Here is a 20,992-nt window from a genome sequence, read left to right as displayed (position 1 = left end):
TCCTTACTGTATATAAAACAGCATCTTTTGGAGGAAAATATCTTGAATAAGACACCAAATAAGAGAAACCATATAGAGTACGATTTGAGAAAATTTGATGAGGAATGTATGAACTTCTGATGATGACTCTGACCATTCCAATTTGGGTTAGGATCATTTGTTTCGGAACTACTCCTTTCAATGTCATCGGCTCCCACAATAAAACCCAATGCACTCATCCGACGAAGAAACCGAAAGGATTGCAGTCCAAGCAAACACATTTGGTTGCCACAATTTGTCGAACAGAAGGCGGGCTGGTTTTGAATCCCCACAATCCGCACACATTTGGAGGTGATGAAAAGGCCTTGGTCTAGCCCGTGGAGAATGACCCATTGATCGGTTTGTCATCATCGTCCTTGGTTTGCTGCAAAGTTCAAGTAAATGGCTGTGTTCTCGCAAAATAGACTGGTGAGTGATGATAGAGAACTGATGGTCTTCTCTTGTTTGATCAGTTGATCGATCGAGAGAATCGAGTTCGATGCTCAGCTTCTCCGTAGTACGTTCCGTTGGAGCCCCGTGTTTTTTGTGAGAAGAGAAGAAAAAACAAGGAAGGCGTGAAACGGAATCACGCTTCTAGTTTTTTCTACGGCCGTAATCTTTTTGTCTGTGGCCCCAAACACGTTTCTATTTTAGACTAAGGCCGCACTGTTGCGTAAAACGACAGCACGCTTATGTAGTAACCGTAATTGACAGCCAGTCAGCCACACTTGCATAGAAGAAACTCGACAATTCTTTCTCCTCTTTTTTGTCCGATGCTAGAGATTAATTTTTAGTTGTTACCATTGGAGTCGAGCACTTCTTCCATGACGGTTTGAACTTAGGATGTCTCTCTCGTAAGGGAGAGTAATGAACCAACCACACACTAGGTATGGTGTTTAACTTGACAATTGTTAGATGAGCTAAAAGTAAGTTATGTCTAAAAATTCATTATTTTTTATTACAAAACTTAATAAAATTTATCAATTTATTTTGAATCAACTTTTTTTTTTTTAACCAAAAGGGATTGGCCAAGTGGACTTGGCGTGAAACTTAGGTGTTTGCACTATTCTAAGGTCTCATGCTCAAATTTCCTTGCCAACTTCTTTTAGGATCACCTCACCTCCACGTGTAAGCGTATGAAACGACAGTGAGAGAGGCTGTATGGAATAGAGATTAATCTGAGGTGCGCGTAAGCTAACCCGAGACACCCTGCATTATCCCAAAAAAAAAAAGCCTTTTTTTTACTCATTGGAACAACTATTTGATTAAAATTGGTAAATTTTATTAATAACCCTGTTTTTTTCCCGCTGAAAGAATCATTTTGGTCAAAAAGGCGAATTTATTATTTTTGAGTCCAAAAATTTTAAGAATATTTACATTTTCGTAGATTTTATTATAAAAGGGTGAATTTTCAATACCCTTTTGACTATTTCATCATGTGTTTTGCCGAACAATTATTGGTTGGGTGCCATGCCATGGCAATGGACATTAAAATCACATAGGGTTTATCGCTATTTCTCTTTTCATGAAGGGGTATCTTACCCTAATTAAATTGTATTAGAAAATTTAAACGCACCGCAATGAGGAGAAAGGAGGGAATTAAAAGGCCTGCGAGGAAGCCAAAGATTGGCGGGTGTTTTTTTCTCTTAATTTTATTTTTGTTGTATGTGCAGGTAAGAATTTAATACACAATACTGCATCTATTTACAGCTACACAACCATTGAGTCAACTTGCATAATTAATATTTTATGGAATCGAGAGAATTATGAGCTTTAATTTCATTTGTTTAAAATCACGAAAATCTTGAACATCAAAAAATGTGAAAACAAGAAACATTTTAGCACTTCAAAGTAAAAGTAAAACAAATGATAATTCTATGCTACCCACCTTATTAAATTTTTTGAATAATTACGCGACCATACATCAAGAGCACTCAATATTTCTTTTTATGATAACTATTTGATGTGACACAATTATTTAGAACCAAATAGAAAAAATCTACATATCTATAAAAACGTTTCAAAATGTTAACAGTATCAAATATTGGCTAGTAGACTAACGAGTGAAGATTTACTGAAGTTTTGTTATCTCAATAATTACGGGCAAAAGCTGCAATTTTGTGAGGCTAGAAAATGGTCTCACCAAGAATTCATCATCATGTCAAGTGAGCTCCTACCATTTTGCCAAAGCGAAACAACTCTTATCATTTATTTTCTTTGATAATTTGATGTTTGGACTAATTTATGAGCACCTAATTCATGTGCACCTCTACGGCTCTACTGATCCCAATTCAAGCACTAAAGTGGCTCTAAGATTTAAATGTTCGGCCCCCCATAAGATTCGACCTTGTGATGTCTCATGTTTGATAAGTGAGTTAGATGTTTGGATAGAATTGCTAATCCCGTGGGACCTCTAACTCATTATTTGGTTGCACAAAAAGGGGATGGTATTAGGATGGACATGGGATTATCAATCCTCCCAATTCATGGGATTAACAATACCACCTCCTACCACGTATTACTAATTCTTTCCCAAGCTTTGGCTGCAAAATGACCTCCTTGCCCATACTTTCTTCACCGATCAATTCTTCATTGATATCCACAAGGGTAATGTTGGAACTTCATTATTCCAATCCTATTTTATGTGTGCAAAACAAACGTGATATTTCTAATCTCATCTCCTTACAAATTTCACCCCATAATTTCATCTTTTTACGAATCCCACCATAATCTCTATCTACTTATGAATTTCACCATATCTAACACAATTATCAAACGAGGCCCTAGAGATAAATCTTTTAGATACAGTCATGCCCATTCACCATTCAACCAAATCCTTGGTTAAATCTTGTATACACTCATTTTTAACAAAAGAAACTCCCACCTGTAAGATCGAAAAACAATCAAAGAAATAATAAATATATTACTCCCTCTTGCCCACTACTCTAGATTTTAGGAAATAATATATCAATTATTTTATATTACACCCTCTTCCCCAATGCATTGTTCCTGTTTTAGGGTATGTGGCGAGTCTGGTGATCCGTTTATATTAGGGCAAATTTCACTCAGACCCCCTGAGGTATCTGACAATGACAGAAAGTATCCTTCAATTTTCAAAAATAACAGAAACCTCTCCTATTTCACAGTTTGGGTTTCATTCCGTTAGTTTCGTTAGTGAATGGACGGAAAACGTACGGAAAATGAAATTTTCAATTTTATTTAGTTCTACAGCTATCTTAGGGCTCTTATTGAACGTCCTAGAGCAAAAAATTAATTATGACCCTTTTGGATAAAATGATCAGAAAAATAAGATCTTCGCACCGATTCAAACGGATTAAAAACTGGAGCACTTAAGTATCTTCTCTTCATTTGGTTCTATGGCTCTCTTAGGGCTCTCATTGAAAGCCTTGGGGCCAAAAATTAACTATAACTATTTAGGATAAAATGATAAAAAAATAAAAATCTTTGCAGCGATTCAAACGAATTAAAAATTGGAGCACTTAAGTATCTCCTCTTCGTTTAGTTCTACGGCTATCTTAAGGCTCTCGTTGAAAATCTTAGAACTAAAAATTAATTATTGCACTTTAGGATAAAATAATCAGAAAAATAAGATTTTCCCACCGATTCAAATGGATTGAAAATTGGAGCACTTTAAGTATTTGCTCTTCATTGAAAGCCCTAAAATCAAATAAAGAGAAAAATTTTAAATGCTCCAAATTTTAATTCGTTTGAATCTGTACGAAGATTTTATTTTTTTAATTATTTTATCCTAAATGGTCATAATTAATTTTTGGCTCTAGGACTTTCAATGAGAGCCCTAAGATAGCTGTAGAACTAAATAAAATTGAAGATTTCATTTTCTGTACATTTTCCGTCCACTTTACTAACGGAATAAAACCCAAACTGTGAAATAGGGGAGGTTTCTGTCATTTTTGAAAATTAAGGGGTACTTTTTGCCATTGTCAGATACCTCAGGGGGTCTGAGTGAAATTTGCCCTTTATATTATTGTAAATATTTTTTTTATTAAACATCATTATAAATATTTTACGTACTTTTTAAAAAATTAACTTACAGAGGACTTGCTTTCTCTTAGTATAGTGATTATTCAATGTTGCTCGAGCATCGTCATGTGATTCTCGATGATCAATATGAGCCCCGGTGAAGGGCTCATAAACACCACGTAGCGGTGTTCATGAAAAATTTAATAATTTGTTTCAAAAGTGGGTTACATGGTTTTATTCTTTGTCCTTTGTACTCTTGGAGAGTTTTCAATGGTCACGATTGAAAGTTTAAAGATTTAATGCTGTGGTGCCCAACAGTTTATCCGGTCGTTTATCGGCGCAGATCTTAATCCGAATAACAGACGATCCAGATTTTTATGTATTTGGATTAAATCCAAACAATCCGTGTCGAAATAATCACTCGACACCGTTGGGGTGCTTGACAGCGACTCCCATTCCACGTACACCCCATTTTAATCTGCGTGTACCGTAGCTTTCTCGAGGAAGAAGATTACTTCATTTGAGTTTCATTTAGCCATTGAAAAAGTAAAGAAAGAGGAATGACGAAAATTCAAAGGATTGGAATTCTCTGCAGCAGGGTTCATTAAACTGTAGGATGTAGCTTTCTGTTTGTAGCCCCATATGGATGATCACATGATCAAACCACATCTCATCTTGCTTTAAAAAAAAAAAAATTCGTCCCCCAAAAATTGTCCGATCCGTAAACGATAATTTTAAAAATGTACAGGTATTTTTATCGAAACAAATTCAAATTATTGAATACACTAAAAAAACTCAATTGTATTTTTTTTTATAACCGAGGAACAGCCCTACGGCCGAGACACAATTGGATCCGACTGTGCAACCCAAACCTCGGAGGAACTAGCGCGAGCACACCAGTCACGGCCCTCCACTTACTATCAGGGTACTCACTTGTATTTAGTAACTAATGGGAAAAGTTTATATATTTTTTTTGCAAAAAAACTCATTATTTTTAAATTCTCGTTTTGCGAACCGGACAATTTTTTTTAGACGAAGGTAAAATTCACCATCTTTAATTCCAAAATTTAAAAGTTTATTTCACTCGTGCAATTATAGCTATCGATGAATTTGATTCTATCTTACTACTACTCTTCCAGTCCCAAATTGTTTCCTTACTTTTACCATTAGGAACCTTTTAAAAACCTGTCTATATGATAAATTTACCATTTTCTTAACGAAATGTGTGTGTGTATGTGTGTGTGTATATATATATATATATATATATATATATATATATATATATATAAAAGTTCTATTAGAAATTGGGAAAGTGATGCAACACATTTTTTATTTTGGTGTGTATCATATGTACCCTTATTGAAACGTATCAAAATGTTATGATTCCCAAAATGTTATGAATCTATTGCTAAAAAGTTACGAATCATATTGATAAAAAGTTACGAATTTTTAGTATAAAAGTTACGATACAAACTAAAATGTTATGAATGACCGGTCCTACAAGTAATTTTTTATGAGATGACTCAATATGAACCACACAATAGGTGTATATGTTATACACCTTAAAGGGTTGTGTATTGAAGACTTTCCCTTAGAAAGTTTTGTCCAAAATTATAAAGGAAATGATATTGGCACTCCAAAAATTAATGTAAGCACTTAAAAATCAATGTAACTCCAAAACTATTTTCTTTTATTTTTTGGAGTGTCTGCATTAATTTTTAAAGTGCCAATATAATTTTCCAATTATAATACATTACAATATACTTGTGAATTGTAAAATATACGGTAGATAATTTCATGGATAAGACACGTACGTCGAAATTGGATGAACAAGTTGAGACTCTTTTGGCAAATCTTGGAGAGAACGGATCCAACCATTCAAAGTGGGACCAGTAGCGGCCCTGAAAAAAAGATGCAACGTTCAGATGTCAAACGAAAAGCAGAGAACCCCAGCCCCAGAATTCAATCGGATCGAATCCAGATTTGACGTCCGCGATAGAACACATTCTCTCTCTTCCCCCCTCTTTCTCTCTCTCTCTCCCCACGAAGAACTGGAAACACTCCTCTGCCTTTCTCTAGTCCTCGCCTCGTCTGATACTTTCAATACTTAAAGAAGACTTCGAACAAAGATTTAGTCCAAAAACACAAAACCCTAGCGAACAACATCTCACCGGCATATCCCCACCTCTGTACACTTAAATGCGAGCAGAACAGAGCAAGTTCAAGGAGCAGAAGAGTTACAGTGGATTGTCTCCAGTTTTCGCCACTTAGGTCGTTTCTTACCGTGGTAAGTTATTAATCTCGTGTTTTTTGTTCAAAGATTCCGTCTTTGCTTCGAACCCTACGGCTTTTCACTCATTTAAGCTCTGGATCGAACTCTGAGCTCTCTTGAGAGCTTGGATTGTTTGTTTGTTGTTTCACTTTTAGTATTTTGTGGCATTTTATTTGGGAAATATCTTTATTTTTGGTAATTTGTTTGTTTGAGGTTTTAATATCTAGTCTTTAGTTTTTCTTTTGAAATGCTGGGTATGTGAAATTTAGAGATTTGGTCCATTTGGGATGGTGTTTGTTAAAGACTTCATTTTCTAGTGCCTGGTTTAATATTATTTTCGAAAATCTTTCTGTTTTTGAGGTCTAGAGAGTGCATTTTTTCTGTTCGGGGCCAGTCCATATAGAGCTTTGCTCTGCCTTTAATTGGGACCCGCAAGTGGGTGGTAGGTTCGTCCGCAGGATTAGTTGAGGTGTGGGAAAGCTGGCCTGGATACCTGAGTTAAAAACAAAAGAATGAAAAAGTGAATTTTTAGCTTGAAAGTGTATCATAGTTTGTGAGTTGTCTTGGATTTATTGGAATCTCAGAGTTAGTTTAGAGGGCCTGGAAACAAGGAAAGAGGTCGACGACTGTGGGCCGAGGTCCGGGGGGCGGAGATAGCACCAGTCCAAGGTTTTGTTTGAGAATTGAACTTTGTAATCCGTGCTGCGCATTATGTGTTGTTCTTTCTCTCCCTTTGGATGAAGACGCAATGCTGAGCCACGAACTCCATGTCCTTTCGCGTGGTGTGATTGTCTCGTCCTTCTTTACTGTTTGTGTGAATTGAAATCATCGTATTCGTGCATGACACTAGTTTTTTTCCCCCCTTTACGTTTTAGATTTTTGTCAGGTTGTTGAGTATTTGTTCAAGACTTTTGAGGCTGTATTGGATGAAGGATTTGTGAAGGGCGTTACTGAGGGAAATTTAGAGGTGGGAGAAACAAACTGGAAACCTGTGAAGCAAAATCCATCTTGTTTTCTTTTTCCTCCACAAATCTCTATGAAAATTCTTAATCCAAACACAACCTAAGTTCTTTTGATTCTTTTTAGGAGGGTTTTGGGTCTCTGTATGCGGGCACTAGGTACACGAGTGCTCTCTTTTAGTTATCAAAGTCGTAATTTGTTTATTTTGTTGGCTTCTTCCACAATGCTCTAGTGATAAAGCCTTTCTTATAGTTGTCAAATTATGCACAGGTTCATGCCATGTCCAGCCAAAGATTGTCCCTTTGGCCTTTAGCAGAGCTAAGGGACTTCAAGGATGTTCAGAACCATAGCTTGTTATTTGCTTCTGGTTTACCTTGGCCACAGATTCGTGCTTGGTAAAGTTCAAAACGGTATGCTCAAGCACAAGGGCTTTCCTTTTCTATCGGTGCACAATAAAGAGTTGGCAATGTCTACCCTTGGCTCTGAATGTAGGATGCTTTTTGGGTTGATTAATAAATTGGGTTCTGTACACTTTGCTGTGTAATAGTTGTGCATTTGAATCTTGTACCACTGAGTGCCAAATTGCTGTTTGTTTAGGTAGTGTTGTGCTTGGTAATTGTTTGCAGATTGCACTTTTAGAAAAAAAAAATGGTACCAACAGGGCCTTCTTCCACTCAAATGGGTGGTCCCCACTCCCAGCCCGTTCCACCTTCGCTACTGCGATCAAATTCTGGTTTAATGGGTGGCGGTCAAGGGGGTTCAAATTCTCTTGCATCACCTCGTACACAGTTTACTAACATGAACATGCTTGGCAATGTGTCCAATGGTTCATCCCTCCTCCCTCAGTCTTTTGGAACAATAGGCCCGAATTCTGGATTTTCTGGAGCCGAATCTGACCAAAACCCCACACTTGGAAATGGAATGGGTTTTACTTCGTCTCCTCCATCCTTTGCACCGTCAAATATGGCAAACCCTAGTTCATCGGTTGAGGTGCAGGGACAGCAGTTTCCTTCGGGTAGCCAGATGCTGCCAGATCAACAACAGTCTCAACAGTTACAGCAGCTACATTCTTTGAGAAATTTGGGCCCTGTAAAACTGGAACCCCAACAAATTCAGACCATGAGAAGCCTGGGACCCGTCAAGATGGAGCCCCAACATTCAGACCAACAAATCCAGACCATGAGGAGCCTGGCACCCGTCAAGATGGAGCCCCAACATTCAGACCAGTCATTGTTTCTGCATCAACAGCAACAACACCACCACCAACAACAGCAGCAGCAGCAGCAGCAGCAGCAGCAACAGCAACAGCAGCAGCAGTTTCTTCACATGTCACGACAGTCTCAGGCTGCTGCTGCTCCGCTCAATCTTTTGAATCAACAGAGAATTTTGCACCTTCAGCAACAGCACCAACAACAGCTTGCCTTGAAATCCCTTCCCTTACAACGATCCTCATCACAGCAGCTGTTTCAAACACAGAATTTACCTTTGAGGTCCCCTGCAAAACCAGTGTATGAACCTGGGATGTGTGCCAGACGGCTGACACGATATATGTATGAGCAACAACACCGACCTGAGGTGGGATTTCCTTTGTAGAAATAATCTTTCATTAGTTAGATGTTTCAATAATCTTACAGGTAATTATTATGGCAACTTTTTTATTTCAGGACAACAATATTGAGTTTTGGAGGAAATTTGTGGCTGAGTATTTCGCCCCTAATGCAAAGAAGAAGTGGTGTGTTTCATTGTATGGAAGTGGGCGCCAAACAACCGGAGTTTTCCCTCAGGTGTGCTTTTGAAAACCGCCTGGCAATGCTATTCTACGATTAGGGTCATGGCTATTTAGTTGTCCAAATTGAAATGTCAGCTTAATGCTGATATTTGGATAGTGGATGGTTCTTTGAATAGTGGATGTATTTTATTTCCTCGATTATCTACTCAATGCTGTTTTTGTAGTTCCTAGTGTTTCATGTAAGTTTTTCCTTCTTTTTTTTTAATTTTATTTTATTTTTTACATTTCAATGTCTAAAATTGGCATAAACAAAGTAATTGTTGGTTTCACTTATGCAGGATGTATGGCACTGTGAAATATGTAACCGCAAACCCGGCCGTGGATTTGGTATGTTTTTTCTGCTGCGCTTTAGAAAGTTGTTAAATGGTGAAACTTGTATTTTTTCCCCTAGTCTTAAGTCCTAAGTTGCTTCAAAATGGTCGAGATTATATTTTCCAGTTGCCTTTTGAGATCCATTGGCTAATATTGTTGTATGGAGACCTTGTAGTCCAATTTTAGATGATTTAAATTGGTCTCCAAATTATTGTTTGCCATTTTTTTTTTTGAACCATTGGCAACTTGGAGCATTGCTCAGAATTTCTTTTGCTCCCTTGCTCCATATTGGGCAGTTGTAAAATTGTGGAGTGTATTTTTGTGCTAGTACCTAAAATCTGTGTTCTTTCAGAGGCAACGGTTGAGGTTCTTCCAAGGCTTTTCAAAATTAAGTATGAGAGTGGAACTTTGGAAGAACTACTTTATGTTGATATGCCTCGGGAATATCAGAACTCCTCTGGTCAAATCGTGCTGGACTATGCAAAAGCCATACAGGAAAGCGTCTTCGACCAACTTCGTGTTGTGCGGGATGGTCAACTTCGGATTGTTTTTTCACTAGACCTGAAGGTTACATTTTGATGGTGTTGGTTTCAAATGTTCTAACTTAAGGAGGCATCACATACTTACTTGTTTCTTTGTCCTACTATTCTGTGCTAGATATGCTCTTGGGAGTTTTGTGCTCGGCGTCATGAAGAGCTCATTCCTCGAAGATTGCTAATTCCTCAGGTTATTGAGCGCATTTCATTTTAACATATTTATTTGTTTTTATTAGTGAGGTATATATGAGCTGCTAGGAAGCATAGGACATATAGTTTTCCTCCTTTTATTTCAAACTCATAGTTTGACAAATTGTTTGTGAAGTTGTCTCTCTCTGGATTTTTTTTTATCCACTTGGCCCTTCACTATTTCCCTTCTCTTTACGTTTTGCTTCTGTTTTCCCCATCCAATTGTAGAGATGTCACTCTTTGCGTGTGACACTTTAATAGTGCCAAGAACACTTCTTCATGAAAACGTCAAGTTTCACGACATTTGTTGAAGTTGTAAGGATATTTGGAGGGAAAATTTCCTAATTTTTAAAGCCTGAATAATGAACAACTCTTCTTGGAGACTTGGATTAGCCTCCACACTACCTGCTGTGTCTGCCATTATGGCAATGCAATTCACGACACCACAATGTGTGTGAAATTATTCCTAAACCAACATGATATACATGTTTAAGACAAAGTCCATGTTGGACTCATGTTATAGCTTAATTGGGTGAAAAGTACAAATGAAAGATTAGACTAAGTGTAGAAACATGCATGATACTTTATGGCACCTCTCTGTCCTCATTTGTAGTTGTATATACAGCTGTTCTGTTAACGGATTTTATTATTCATAGTCCTTGTTTATGCTTCATAACTTTAGAATTTAGATATATAGCATCAATATGCAATCGTTTTATTGTCGGGCTTATATCCTATTGATTCTATGTGTTAACAAGTCTGGTGTATGTATATGTTTCCATTCTCTTGAGATAGATACTCATCTTGATTCTGCATTGGGTACAAAGATTTAGCTTACATATTATCTTATTAAAAAACAAAGATTTAGCTTACATAATCATGTGAACTAGATTGTTGCCTGTTTCAATTTTACCCTTATTACTCCTCTGCCCTTGTGTCTTGGGTTAAATTCAGTTGAGCCAATATCATAGGGATTTAATGTCTACTACTCCTCTGTCCCATTTTGTTTGCTTCCTGCGGGAGATTGTGTCATTTTGACCTTCAAAAATGAAATACTGTCAGATTCTTAATATTTTTTTTTGCGCCATTCAAAAGATCTCAACGAGTACTTTTAAGTGGTCAAAATGGCACAGCTTTTCGTATGAAGCAAACAAAAATGGGACGGAGGGAGCATCTTTTTTGCTGTATAGGTTTTTTAGCTCTCCCCAGTGTCTTCTTTTTGTTTCACATGTCTTTCTCAGTTGTGTGTACCGGCCATGTTGCTAAGTTTTGGCTCAGATATTACTAAAGTTCGACACCAATCATATTTTCCAATCTGCAGTTGGTTTTTGGGTGTTCACAGATGTGCACTGATATAATGACAGTGAAATACTGATACCTACCACTGTTAGCACGATAATCTGTATACTCTTGTTGTACAAGTTCTTAGCCGCCCCTCTTCTACTTTAAGAAGAAAAGAAAACTAGATATGTACTTTTAAACTAGTTATGAGCCCTCATGAACTAGTAGTTTTGTGGTTTAGAATTTCTCGGGATAGGTGAGTCAATGAATTGCACTTTATTTTCTATTGTTAGTGTCCATGCTGTGCATTTTATTAGCCACAAGCTCTACTCCTGGTACAAGCAAGAATAGAATCGAATATGAACCTTTTCCCCTTGTGTCTGTTTGTTGTTGTTCTAGTGTATGTATCAGTGTCGGATTCATCTAATTCAGTTATCCAGGACGTGACAAAATATGTTCATGTTCCTTAATATAGGTCTTGTACATTCTATTGTAAATGGTGTTTTCATGGACAATATAATACGAGAGTTTTAAGCATAGTTCTGCATTAACCTCCAATTATAAATATATTTCTTGGGTGACTGCCTTGCTAAAAATGTCCGACAGATGTTCCATGCCCTTAATCTATGTAGAGTACCAATTGGGGTACTCAATCCATTTAAAACAGAACATTTAATGGAATTTTTGGCCATTAAGATTAGGGTCTCAAGAGCAATGGCACGACCAGTTTTTCGTACTATTATCTATGGAGTGGCTACAGCTTCTGCTCCTTATACGTTAGCTAGATGAGGCCAAAAAAGGGTCACTTCAGCGTGTCTTTTTGTTTTTGTTTGTTGTCGTTCTGTGTGTGTGTGTGAGTGTGCATGCGCACGCTGTGTATGTGAGTATTAAAGCAATTAGGACTCCTTTATTGTTTTGTGACCTATTGGATGGACCCTAATTTTCTGATGGATGTTGTGTCGCATTTGTTATAAACAGGATTCCAGTTTTGCCAATTGTCGGGCATAAATATATAATTAATTTATAACTCTTGAATATTGTACTTTGTAGGTTACTCAGCTTGGGATTGCAGCTCAAAAGTACCAGGCTTCTACTCAAAATGCATCATCCAATTTGTCGGTGCCTGAGTTACAAAGTAACTGTAACATGTAAGTTCACTATACCTCTGTGGACTGTTACCTCTTAACTTAAAATTGCTTGGTCCTTGGAGTTTGTTACACCTATCACCTTCTATTTTTGGATTATTCCTCTTCATATATCATTAATCAGTGTAGTTGTAAAAAGGTACGGAAGAATTAGCATTTGTTCACCCATTCGTAATATGTGGAAACTGGGGTCCATATAATTATTGATGTGCATGGATTTGATTTGGTATAGTAGAGTCCGGATACTACTTGGAGCCCAATTTCTGAGGGGTGTTAATCATTGTATAGGGTTGTGATTCTTTGAGCTTACCTCTAAAGAGGACTTATGGGTAACCAAGAAAATGAGAGAGTGAACAATGAGGGAAAATGTAAAACATAAGGGAGAACAAAATTACTGTGAGTGGAAACTAGGGCTTGGGACTCAGAGACATGGGGGTTAGTAAATGGCTCGGGTAATGGTGTGGGTTGTGAGTATTTTTCTCTCACTTGCCATCTTACAGTTTGCCAGTGGATTAATCTCTCCCCTCCGTGGATGAGGCAAGTTGGGCTGAACCACATGAACTTGGTTTTCTCTTTTTTGTATTTGTGTGTTTCTCTTTTATTATGGGTGCTTCCTATGGCATGGTGAGATGGCAGTAAATATCTCAACAAATGTTATTAATCTCAAGGTATCTTAGGGCAGTTTTAAGAGGCACAGTCAAAGGCACAGAGGAAAAAGGGAAAACCGGAACGATAAACAATGTGTTGCTAGGCTTTGCCATGGGAGTATCTGTTGGGTAGTGAGGAAGAATTGCATTATTTGGTGACTGGATAACACAAACCGAGGTAGCATTTATTGAACGGCGGTAACCAATTTGGACCGGTTTTGTTCCTGTTGCACGTCTTCCTTGATTTGAGGGTCACATGGAAGAAACGAAAAGTTGGTTGCTTTGTTTGTCAATCCAGTGATCCAATGTGTTGGCATTGAAATCGGCTGTCCAACATTTTCTGCATTATGTGAATTAGATTGAATGAAGGCGAGGGTGTTCCCAAGATTTGCTGGCGCTGCCAATTCATCGGTGATGTTGGAAGAATTCTGGTCAAATTGGTGAGGATGATCACGAGGTGATCAAGGGCAATCTGATGCATTGGGATTCAATCTACAGGAAGACCAGGTATTTATGAGCAGATGCTTGGTTAACTGTTTAGGATATTGGGAATTGTTGTGGGAGGTGGAGCAGCTGTCAAGCATCAGATCACACTAGTAGTACAAGTGATGGGTTAAAAGTGTGAGCAACCATTGTAGACATTGGGTAGAAAAGATGAGAACTGGGTTGCCGATATTCACTCAAAGGAAGTTCCAAACACAGCAAACGAGATGGATACCGCAATTATTAGGGTGCATTAGGGATGGTTTCTTTCTATGAGGCTTTGGTTCGTGGCAATGAGATGCCTTAAGATGAAGATGCAAAACTCTTACAGTGGACTCGAGCATCAAAGGGAAAGATTGAACCACCATGGGCATTCTGTGTTGAGGTTGGAACGAGGGCATTAGAACGAGGGCGTGAGTTGTGTGTCCAAGGTAGATTGAGTAATTGAAGGTAGTCCGGGATACCAACAAGATCCTAAGGCTCGGGGTGCCGAAGGCAGAGGAAGAGAGTGCCCAAGGCAGATCCTAAAGAGAGAGGGAGTGACAGTAGAGAGGTTAAGTAATGCCCTATGTGTTGTATCAATGAGTGGGTTTGGCCAAGAGTGAGAGAGCCTCTAGAATGCTGGGGAAGTGTCCCTTATATATGTGAGGAGAAGGGTTTGAAGTTCAGCTGTCTAAGGATAGGTGGAAGGTCCCTAGAGGTCATAGACCTAAAGGCCTAGGGTCACACCTATGAGGTTGACTGTCAGAGGTTTAGATGGTACGTAAGTTACATCTCCCAAGATCTGAGGTATTCAGAGGTGTAGAAGGTAGGTATTATACACAGATTGACGAAATGTCCTTCGCCCTTCTGTCAAGAGGTCTGGCCCTGTCTCTAAAACTGGTCTGAACCTTTAGACGATTCCTTGAGCTCAAGCCTCCAATCCACGGTCTTCGTTCGATCCCGAGCAACTTGGGCCACCTCAGCCAAGCGTAAACCATCGACCTCAGGGGTGGGTCGTGTTGTACCTCGAACTCAGGGTTGTCCCTCGGCCGAGGTGACCTTTGCCCTAGAATTTCTCTGTCTCCTTCAATCCTTGGAGCTCGGTACCATGTACGTACAGACATCAATGAAGTGGATTATGTAAAACTGTTATGTGCTTAGGGATGCTTGGATTATGGCTTGTTCAAGTACGTCGGGAAAAAATGGAAGTCAATGGGGACTAATTCATTACAACCTTGCGACCTAAACTACCCATCGTTCAAAGCATCTCTTCGACCTAAAACCTACACAGGTCTTTAGGAGGAAGTTGAAAGATGTGGGTCTCCCAGAAACAAAAGGAAAAAAATATACAGCCCATGTGTGAACTGTCCCAACAAATGTGTTCTAACTTTCGATGCCATTGAACTGGTCATTCAGGACAAGGAAAAAAAAATCGTATGCTTCCGCGGGCGCAGTAACAATGGCTTATACCCTTTTCAAGTTGCTCTTTCTTCTTCTCCAAGGTCACCTACATCTTTTCATTCCTCATGTGCGTCTGCTGAAACTTGGCACTCCAGGCTTGGGCATCCCTCCATCTCTTTTCACTCCCAGGGAATTGCGTTTTGTTGTTGGATGCCAGGACCTCACATGCATCTCAAAGCTTCTTTCTTGGCATTCAACAACAAAGCGCAATTCACTGGGAGTGACTTCGATCTCAACACCCTCGGGACAGTTCACATGGGCTGTATATTTTTTTTGCCTTTCGTTTTTTGGGAGACCCACATCTTTCAGCTTCCTCCTAAAGACTTGTGTAGGTTTTAGGTCGGAGAGACACGCTTTGAACGACGGGTAGTTTAGGTCTCAAGGTTGTAATGAATCAGTCCCGATTGACTTCCATTTTTTCTCGACGTACTTAAACAAGTCATAATTGGAGCATCCCTGACCACGTAACAGTTTTATATAATCCACTTGATTGATGTCTCTAGGTACATGGTACCGAGCTTCAAGAACTGAAGGAGACAATGTAGTTCAAGGGGCGAGGGTCGCCTCGGCCGAGGGACAACCCTGAGGTCGATGGTTTACGCTTGGGCTGAGGCAGGGCCCAAGTTGCTCGGGGTCGAAGGAGCAATGTGGATTGGAGGCTTGAGCTCAAGGGATCGTCTGAAGGTTATCACGTTCAAACCAGTCTTAGAGAGAGAGAGGCAAACCCTTTGACCGGAGGATAACTCATTGGTGTCTATCATACCTACCTTCTGAACCTCAGATCTTTATCGGTGCAACTTACCTACCATCTGTACCTCTGACAGTAAACCTCATAGGCCTGCGGTCTTCAGGCTTGAATTGTGTTCTTTCGGAGAAAGTTTGGATTTGAACATCTCTGGCCCGTGATACCTAACTAAATGCTGACGTAAGTCCCTACTCTAAATCGGCAAATGACGGCTTTAGAAGGAGAAAAATATTGTCTTTGAAGATTTACTCCAAAATTTTCTAGCTCTAGGGGGTGGTCCTTTTGGTAGGATTTGAACCGAGATGGAGTTCCGATCATCTGTCACTGGAAAACAGGATGGATGGATCTTGTAGGATTTTCCCAGGTATTTTTGCCTTGTTCTCTTCCATTTTCAAAAAGATTTTTTCAAAAAATACCCCCTAGATTCCCCCAACTTCCAACATTTCTCTCTATCTCTCTCCGCTTATTACCCCTATTATTTTTCAAAACACAAACCAAACAAAGCATTTACTTCTGTAGTTCTGTTTATGTATCTTGAGAGATCTCCAAAACTTCTTCATTAATCACTCACTTTTTAGCACGATTTTCTATTAACATGAGTCAAACTATGTACCAAATAATGTTGTATTCATGTGAATAAGACTTTAACTCTTTGGCCTATTTAGCATTGGGCCTAGTGGCCCAATCCCTTGATACAAAATCAGTTAAAACCCTTCGATAGCAGCCCATTTTTTTGTCACATGTAGCACCGTTGTTTGAAGCCCATCAGACCAAAAAAACCCACACCGCTGGGATATTTTTGATTCTATGCAGTACATTTCTTCATGTCAGAGTTCATCGACCACTGGGGCATTGGTAGAATCCTCCGTTCAGTTTTGGGATTGGGAAGCAGTTTGGATGTGTAACATGCCATCATATTGCTATTGATAGCTGAAACACACCATTGTTATATTATTCTCTCAAATACCTTGCAATGAACCAAGAACCACCTTTTTGCTTTACTTTTCTAAATTCTTCTTCTTCTTCGTGGGTACTCTTTAAATTTGCAACTCTCTCTATATCTCTCTGACATGCGACAGCATTCATGTTCTGCTATTTGCTGCTCTGCTAGAACCAAGCATGGCGTAGAGTGAATAAATAAAGTCATCATCTAGCCATTGTTGTTTCTCATTGCGTTTCTTGTCTGATCTATTTACACTATTAACATTTATCGATGTTTCAGGTTTGTTGCCTCAGCTCGTCAGTTGGCAAAAGTGCTGGAAGTGCCATTAGTTAATGATTTAGGATATACAAAGAGATACGTGCGCTGCCTTCAGGTAATACAGTTCATTCTGCAGTTTCTAGTCTGGTCCCCGACTCTCTTTGATTGATTGCATAGAGTGTCTGATCTCGCAAAATTGCATTGTGACAGTTGCAGAGTACATTTGGGAAAATAAAATTTTCCCCCTTTTATTTGAAATGTATTCTTTATTCTTTTATACTTTCCCAACCATGTGTATAAATATGTTTTGTCTTGCATTTATTTTCTTTGCCATTCCGGCTGTCTGACTAGAAACCTATAGACATTGACTCACTGCATCATGTCCCATTCATTTAGCTGTTTTTTGTTGCCTGTCAGCTTCCATTATTATTATCCACATAGAAGTTCTAATTTTTATACATAATCTATTCCATACTTGATTCATCCCTTGAAATACTTTTCTTGTGCATTCTTTGAAGTAAATGGCAATTACTGCAGGTCCAATTGATTAGTTTTGACTGTGGGCGTTATTATTGTTTTAGATGGGCAGGGTGCTTTAAAAAAAATGAAAAGTCAACCTTGAGTCTGGCCTGATGAAACATACGCGTCTGAAAGTTGAAACTGTAATTATTGGAAGCACACAATCCACTTCTCAGGGGGTGGAGTAGTTCAGCAGAGACCTTTGATCCACTGCCACCCCCTATATCCATTCATGCGGCAGACTTCTATAAGATGAAAGATAAACAGCGTACTCCTATGGTTTATGTTTACTTATTTTTTAAACAGTTCCATGACTTTGATGTTTGCTTTAGTGATTTATACGCAGTACTGCGGCCAATGGGCATTGTTTTTGTGATCCTACTAGTGAAGGATTATTATACTAGGGGTTTCTCTGATCAATTTCTAATTATACATGGTTTATGCAAGGTTTATCGATAACATGAATTTTCCATGTGTTTTTTGGGATACATTACAGATATCTGAGGTGGTCAATAGTATGAAAGATTTGATTGATTACAGCAGAGAAACTGGCACTGGACCTATGGGTAAGTTTGCTATTGTTTATGCTTTTCATTGCTCCCAATTATCACTACTTTTCAATGGAAAAAAAAGGGTTGGGTCTAGTATCAAATTTTTGTTTCACGATAGTTCTGTGAGCTTGGTAAAGGAAACTTTTTGGAATCATTCTGGAAATGTTTTGGAAACATTACAGAAATGTCAAAAGAATTTGAAGTCTATGGAAATGTCAAATGAATTTGGGAATGTATGGAGATGTCGTCGTTATTTGTAAAATGTTTCTGGTCTCCATGTTTCTGTGTGTTTCGTAGAATTTAGACATGGTTCTTTGTGTTTGGTGTGTGTCGGTGGAGACATTGGAAGTTCGGGATTCGTCTAATGTTTCATTTTTGTGTCCAAGGAAACAGATATTTTTGGCAGTTTTGAAGGAAGTGAAATACAATTTTATTCCTTGGTCCTGTTGTCACTGAATGCCACATGGTTGATTTGTTTTGCCTTTTATTTTCTCAGAAAGCTTGGCGAATTTCCCTCGGAGGACAAATACGACATCTGGGTTTCATGGTCAACCTCAACAAACGGAGGAGCAACTACGCCAACAGCATCAAACAGTGGGTCAGATCTTAAACAATGATCAGACCTCTGTTCAAGACACATCGATGCAAGTCGCTACTACTAATGGTGTGCCCAGTGCAAACAACCCTCTTAACTTACCATCCAACCCTTCCTCCACTAGCTCTGTTGTTGGGCTTCTCCACCAGAACTCAATGAACTCTAGACAACAAAACCCTACCAACAATCCTGCGAATTCCCCAAATATCCCTGTGCAACAATCCGCTCTATCCGGTGACGCTGATCCAAATGATTCTCATAGTTCTGTTCAGAAAATCATCCAAGAAGTGATGATGACTTCACAACTGAATGATGTGAAAAATGTTAATGGGATATTGATGAGAAATAATAGCATGGGTCTTAATGGTGGAGTTGTTGACGGCAATGTAGGAATGGCTGGAGGATTTGGCGGCGGCATAGGTGGTGGTGGTGGAATTGGCCAGGCGGCCATGATAAATGGACTCCGAGCAGCTATGGGAAATAACTCTATGATAATGAATGGAAGGGTAGGGATGACATCTATGAGTCGAGATCAAAATATGAACCATCAACAGCAGGCCTTGGGGGACCAGCTGATTAGTGGTCTTGGAGCTGTAAATGGGTTCAATAATCTCCCGTTTGATTGGAAATCATCTCCATGAAGTTTTCGGGTTTTGAGTGAAATGATTAGATTACAGCTGCTTGGGCAGGAAACTGCAGAATTGCCTTTGGCCGTGGTGAAGATTGCATAATGATGAATTGGTTTAAGGGCAGAAGAGGAAAAACGTAAAGCATTGCGTTTTCGTCCTTTGACATGTTTTATCAGCCTAAGTTTGCTTCATTTCCTTCTAACGATATTCTATACCCAAATCTATTATTCAATACAGCCGTCTTCCTCCCCCCCCCCCCCCCCCTGCTAACAGCCTTGGAATGAGAAATTCAGGGTGTGTGAATGTTGTCCGGTGGAGCTTTCTTGAAATCTACTTACCGTGTAGCTTTTTTCGCGCCATTTGTAAACTAGAGTGTCCTCTCTCTCTCTCTCTCTCTCTCTCTCTCTCTCAACAGGCGAGTGTATGTATATCCTAAGGTTGGTTTTGGGTGAAAGTTTAATGTAATTACTTAAGAGCTCCATAGGTTGATTTTCAGTGGTTTAGTATTGGTGTTTGCTGCTGTCATTTCTTTACTTGTTAATTGGTATTTCTTTACTTGTTAGTACTAACAAGTTATGGTTGCCCTCGAAGTCCCAGAAGTTTCATGTTTTTCGGTCACTGCTTGTTCTGTTGTGAATGTAGTATTGTGTTTCAGCCATTTAAAGGATAACCCCCTGAATTTGTATTGTAGTGTTTGATGTTGTTGAAGAGTCAGTCCCTCCAATCCTCCATGTTTTCCTGTTTGAGGTCCCTGGACCCTAAGGAAATTTAATCCAAACATTAGCACTCTTAGCGCAATTGAAAACGAAGTGTTTTTTTTATCCTCTCTCTCCAAATTGCATCTCGGGCACAAGTTGTTATCGACCAAATTACGGATTACACGACGAAGATGATTGGTAAGGAGTTAACCATATATGCAAAGCCACACAAAACATTTTACCTTGGCTGGAATTTTAAGATTCCAGATCCACTTCCATTTGCAGCAACATTGTTATTTGTTAATACCATTTGAGAATCAAAATGCGAGTAAAGCTGTTAGCATCAATAACATTGGCAGCAACATGGTTAAGCAGATTCATGTCCCCATTCTTTCGATATGGAGATACTAGTGCTAACCCGTGCCTACGGCACTATGCATTCTGGTTGGAAGAAGGGGATGACAGTTGTGTTATTTAGATGAAAACCATAGACACTAACCGGAAAGTGGGAGGATGCACTATAGCCTTTGGATCAAATGAATCTAAGCCGTTCTAACAACTTGTCCATACACTCTTCTGTTTTATAATAGAGATAATCAGCCACTTTGGATTGACCCAAAGGAACATCCAAGAGGTTTTCATATCACCAATCGTGCCCAGAAGAGCTATTCCTTTTTTTATTTTATTTTGAACCAAAGAGAAACTGCATTAATATCAAATACTCCGTAAGAAAGTACAAGCATACCGACCATACACACATAAGCGTACCAATAACCCCACACAACAAACAACACAGCGCAACAGTACAACAAAAGAGATATTCCTAAGTAATCCTAACATCCCCAACAATCCATTTAGTTTTATTCAACACAATCTTTCGAATTTTTTTAGTACTGAGCCACGCATTGGAGGCCTTTCTTTGATTGGGCCACTCCTTGAAACTATGGAAATTGAGATACTTTCTTTTATGGAGCATT

The 20,992-nt window shown here is 38.9% G+C and overlaps 1 protein-coding gene across 3 annotated transcripts; it reads left to right on the top strand.

Annotated features, from left to right (window-relative positions):
* Window positions 1–6,006: 6,006 nt before the first annotated feature.
* LOC131306593 (transcriptional corepressor SEUSS) lies at window positions 6,007–19,820 on the top strand. 3 transcript variants are annotated; one of them, XM_058332929.1, is made up of 10 exons: window positions 6,007–6,307; window positions 7,879–8,827; window positions 8,917–9,036; window positions 9,320–9,368; window positions 9,706–9,920; window positions 10,011–10,079; window positions 12,410–12,507; window positions 17,045–17,138; window positions 18,039–18,108; window positions 18,590–19,820. In XM_058332929.1, the coding sequence occupies exons 2-10, from the start codon at window positions 7,901–7,903 to the stop codon at window positions 19,327–19,329; spliced, it is 2,382 nt and encodes a 793-aa protein (XP_058188912.1). In that variant the 5' UTR covers window positions 6,007–6,307; window positions 7,879–7,900; the 3' UTR covers window positions 19,330–19,820. The 3 variants fall into 3 exon arrangements, with proteins under 3 accessions (XP_058188912.1, XP_058188914.1, XP_058188913.1); XM_058332931.1 differs by having other exon boundaries at window positions 7,505–8,827; XM_058332930.1 differs by having other exon boundaries at window positions 7,179–8,827.
* Window positions 19,821–20,992: the final 1,172 nt, after the last annotated feature.

The sequence above is a fragment of the Rhododendron vialii genome, chromosome 11a, assembly GCF_030253575.1.
Source record: "Rhododendron vialii isolate Sample 1 chromosome 11a, ASM3025357v1".
Classification (NCBI taxonomy): domain Eukaryota; kingdom Viridiplantae; phylum Streptophyta; class Magnoliopsida; order Ericales; family Ericaceae; genus Rhododendron; species Rhododendron vialii.
This window is presented reverse-complemented; position numbering and strand designations above follow the sequence as displayed.

Coding starts and splice junctions, on each gene's coding strand:
- LOC131306593 (XM_058332929.1), top strand. CDS start 7,901: ATGGTACCAACAGGGCCTTCTTCCACTCAAATGGGTGGTCCCCACTCC. Junction 8,828..8,916: donor AGCAACAACACCGACCTGAG/GTGGGATTTCCT, acceptor TTTTTATTTCAG/GACAACAATATTGAGTTTTG. Junction 17,139..18,038: donor GATACGTGCGCTGCCTTCAG/GTAATACAGTTC, acceptor GATACATTACAG/ATATCTGAGGTGGTCAATAG.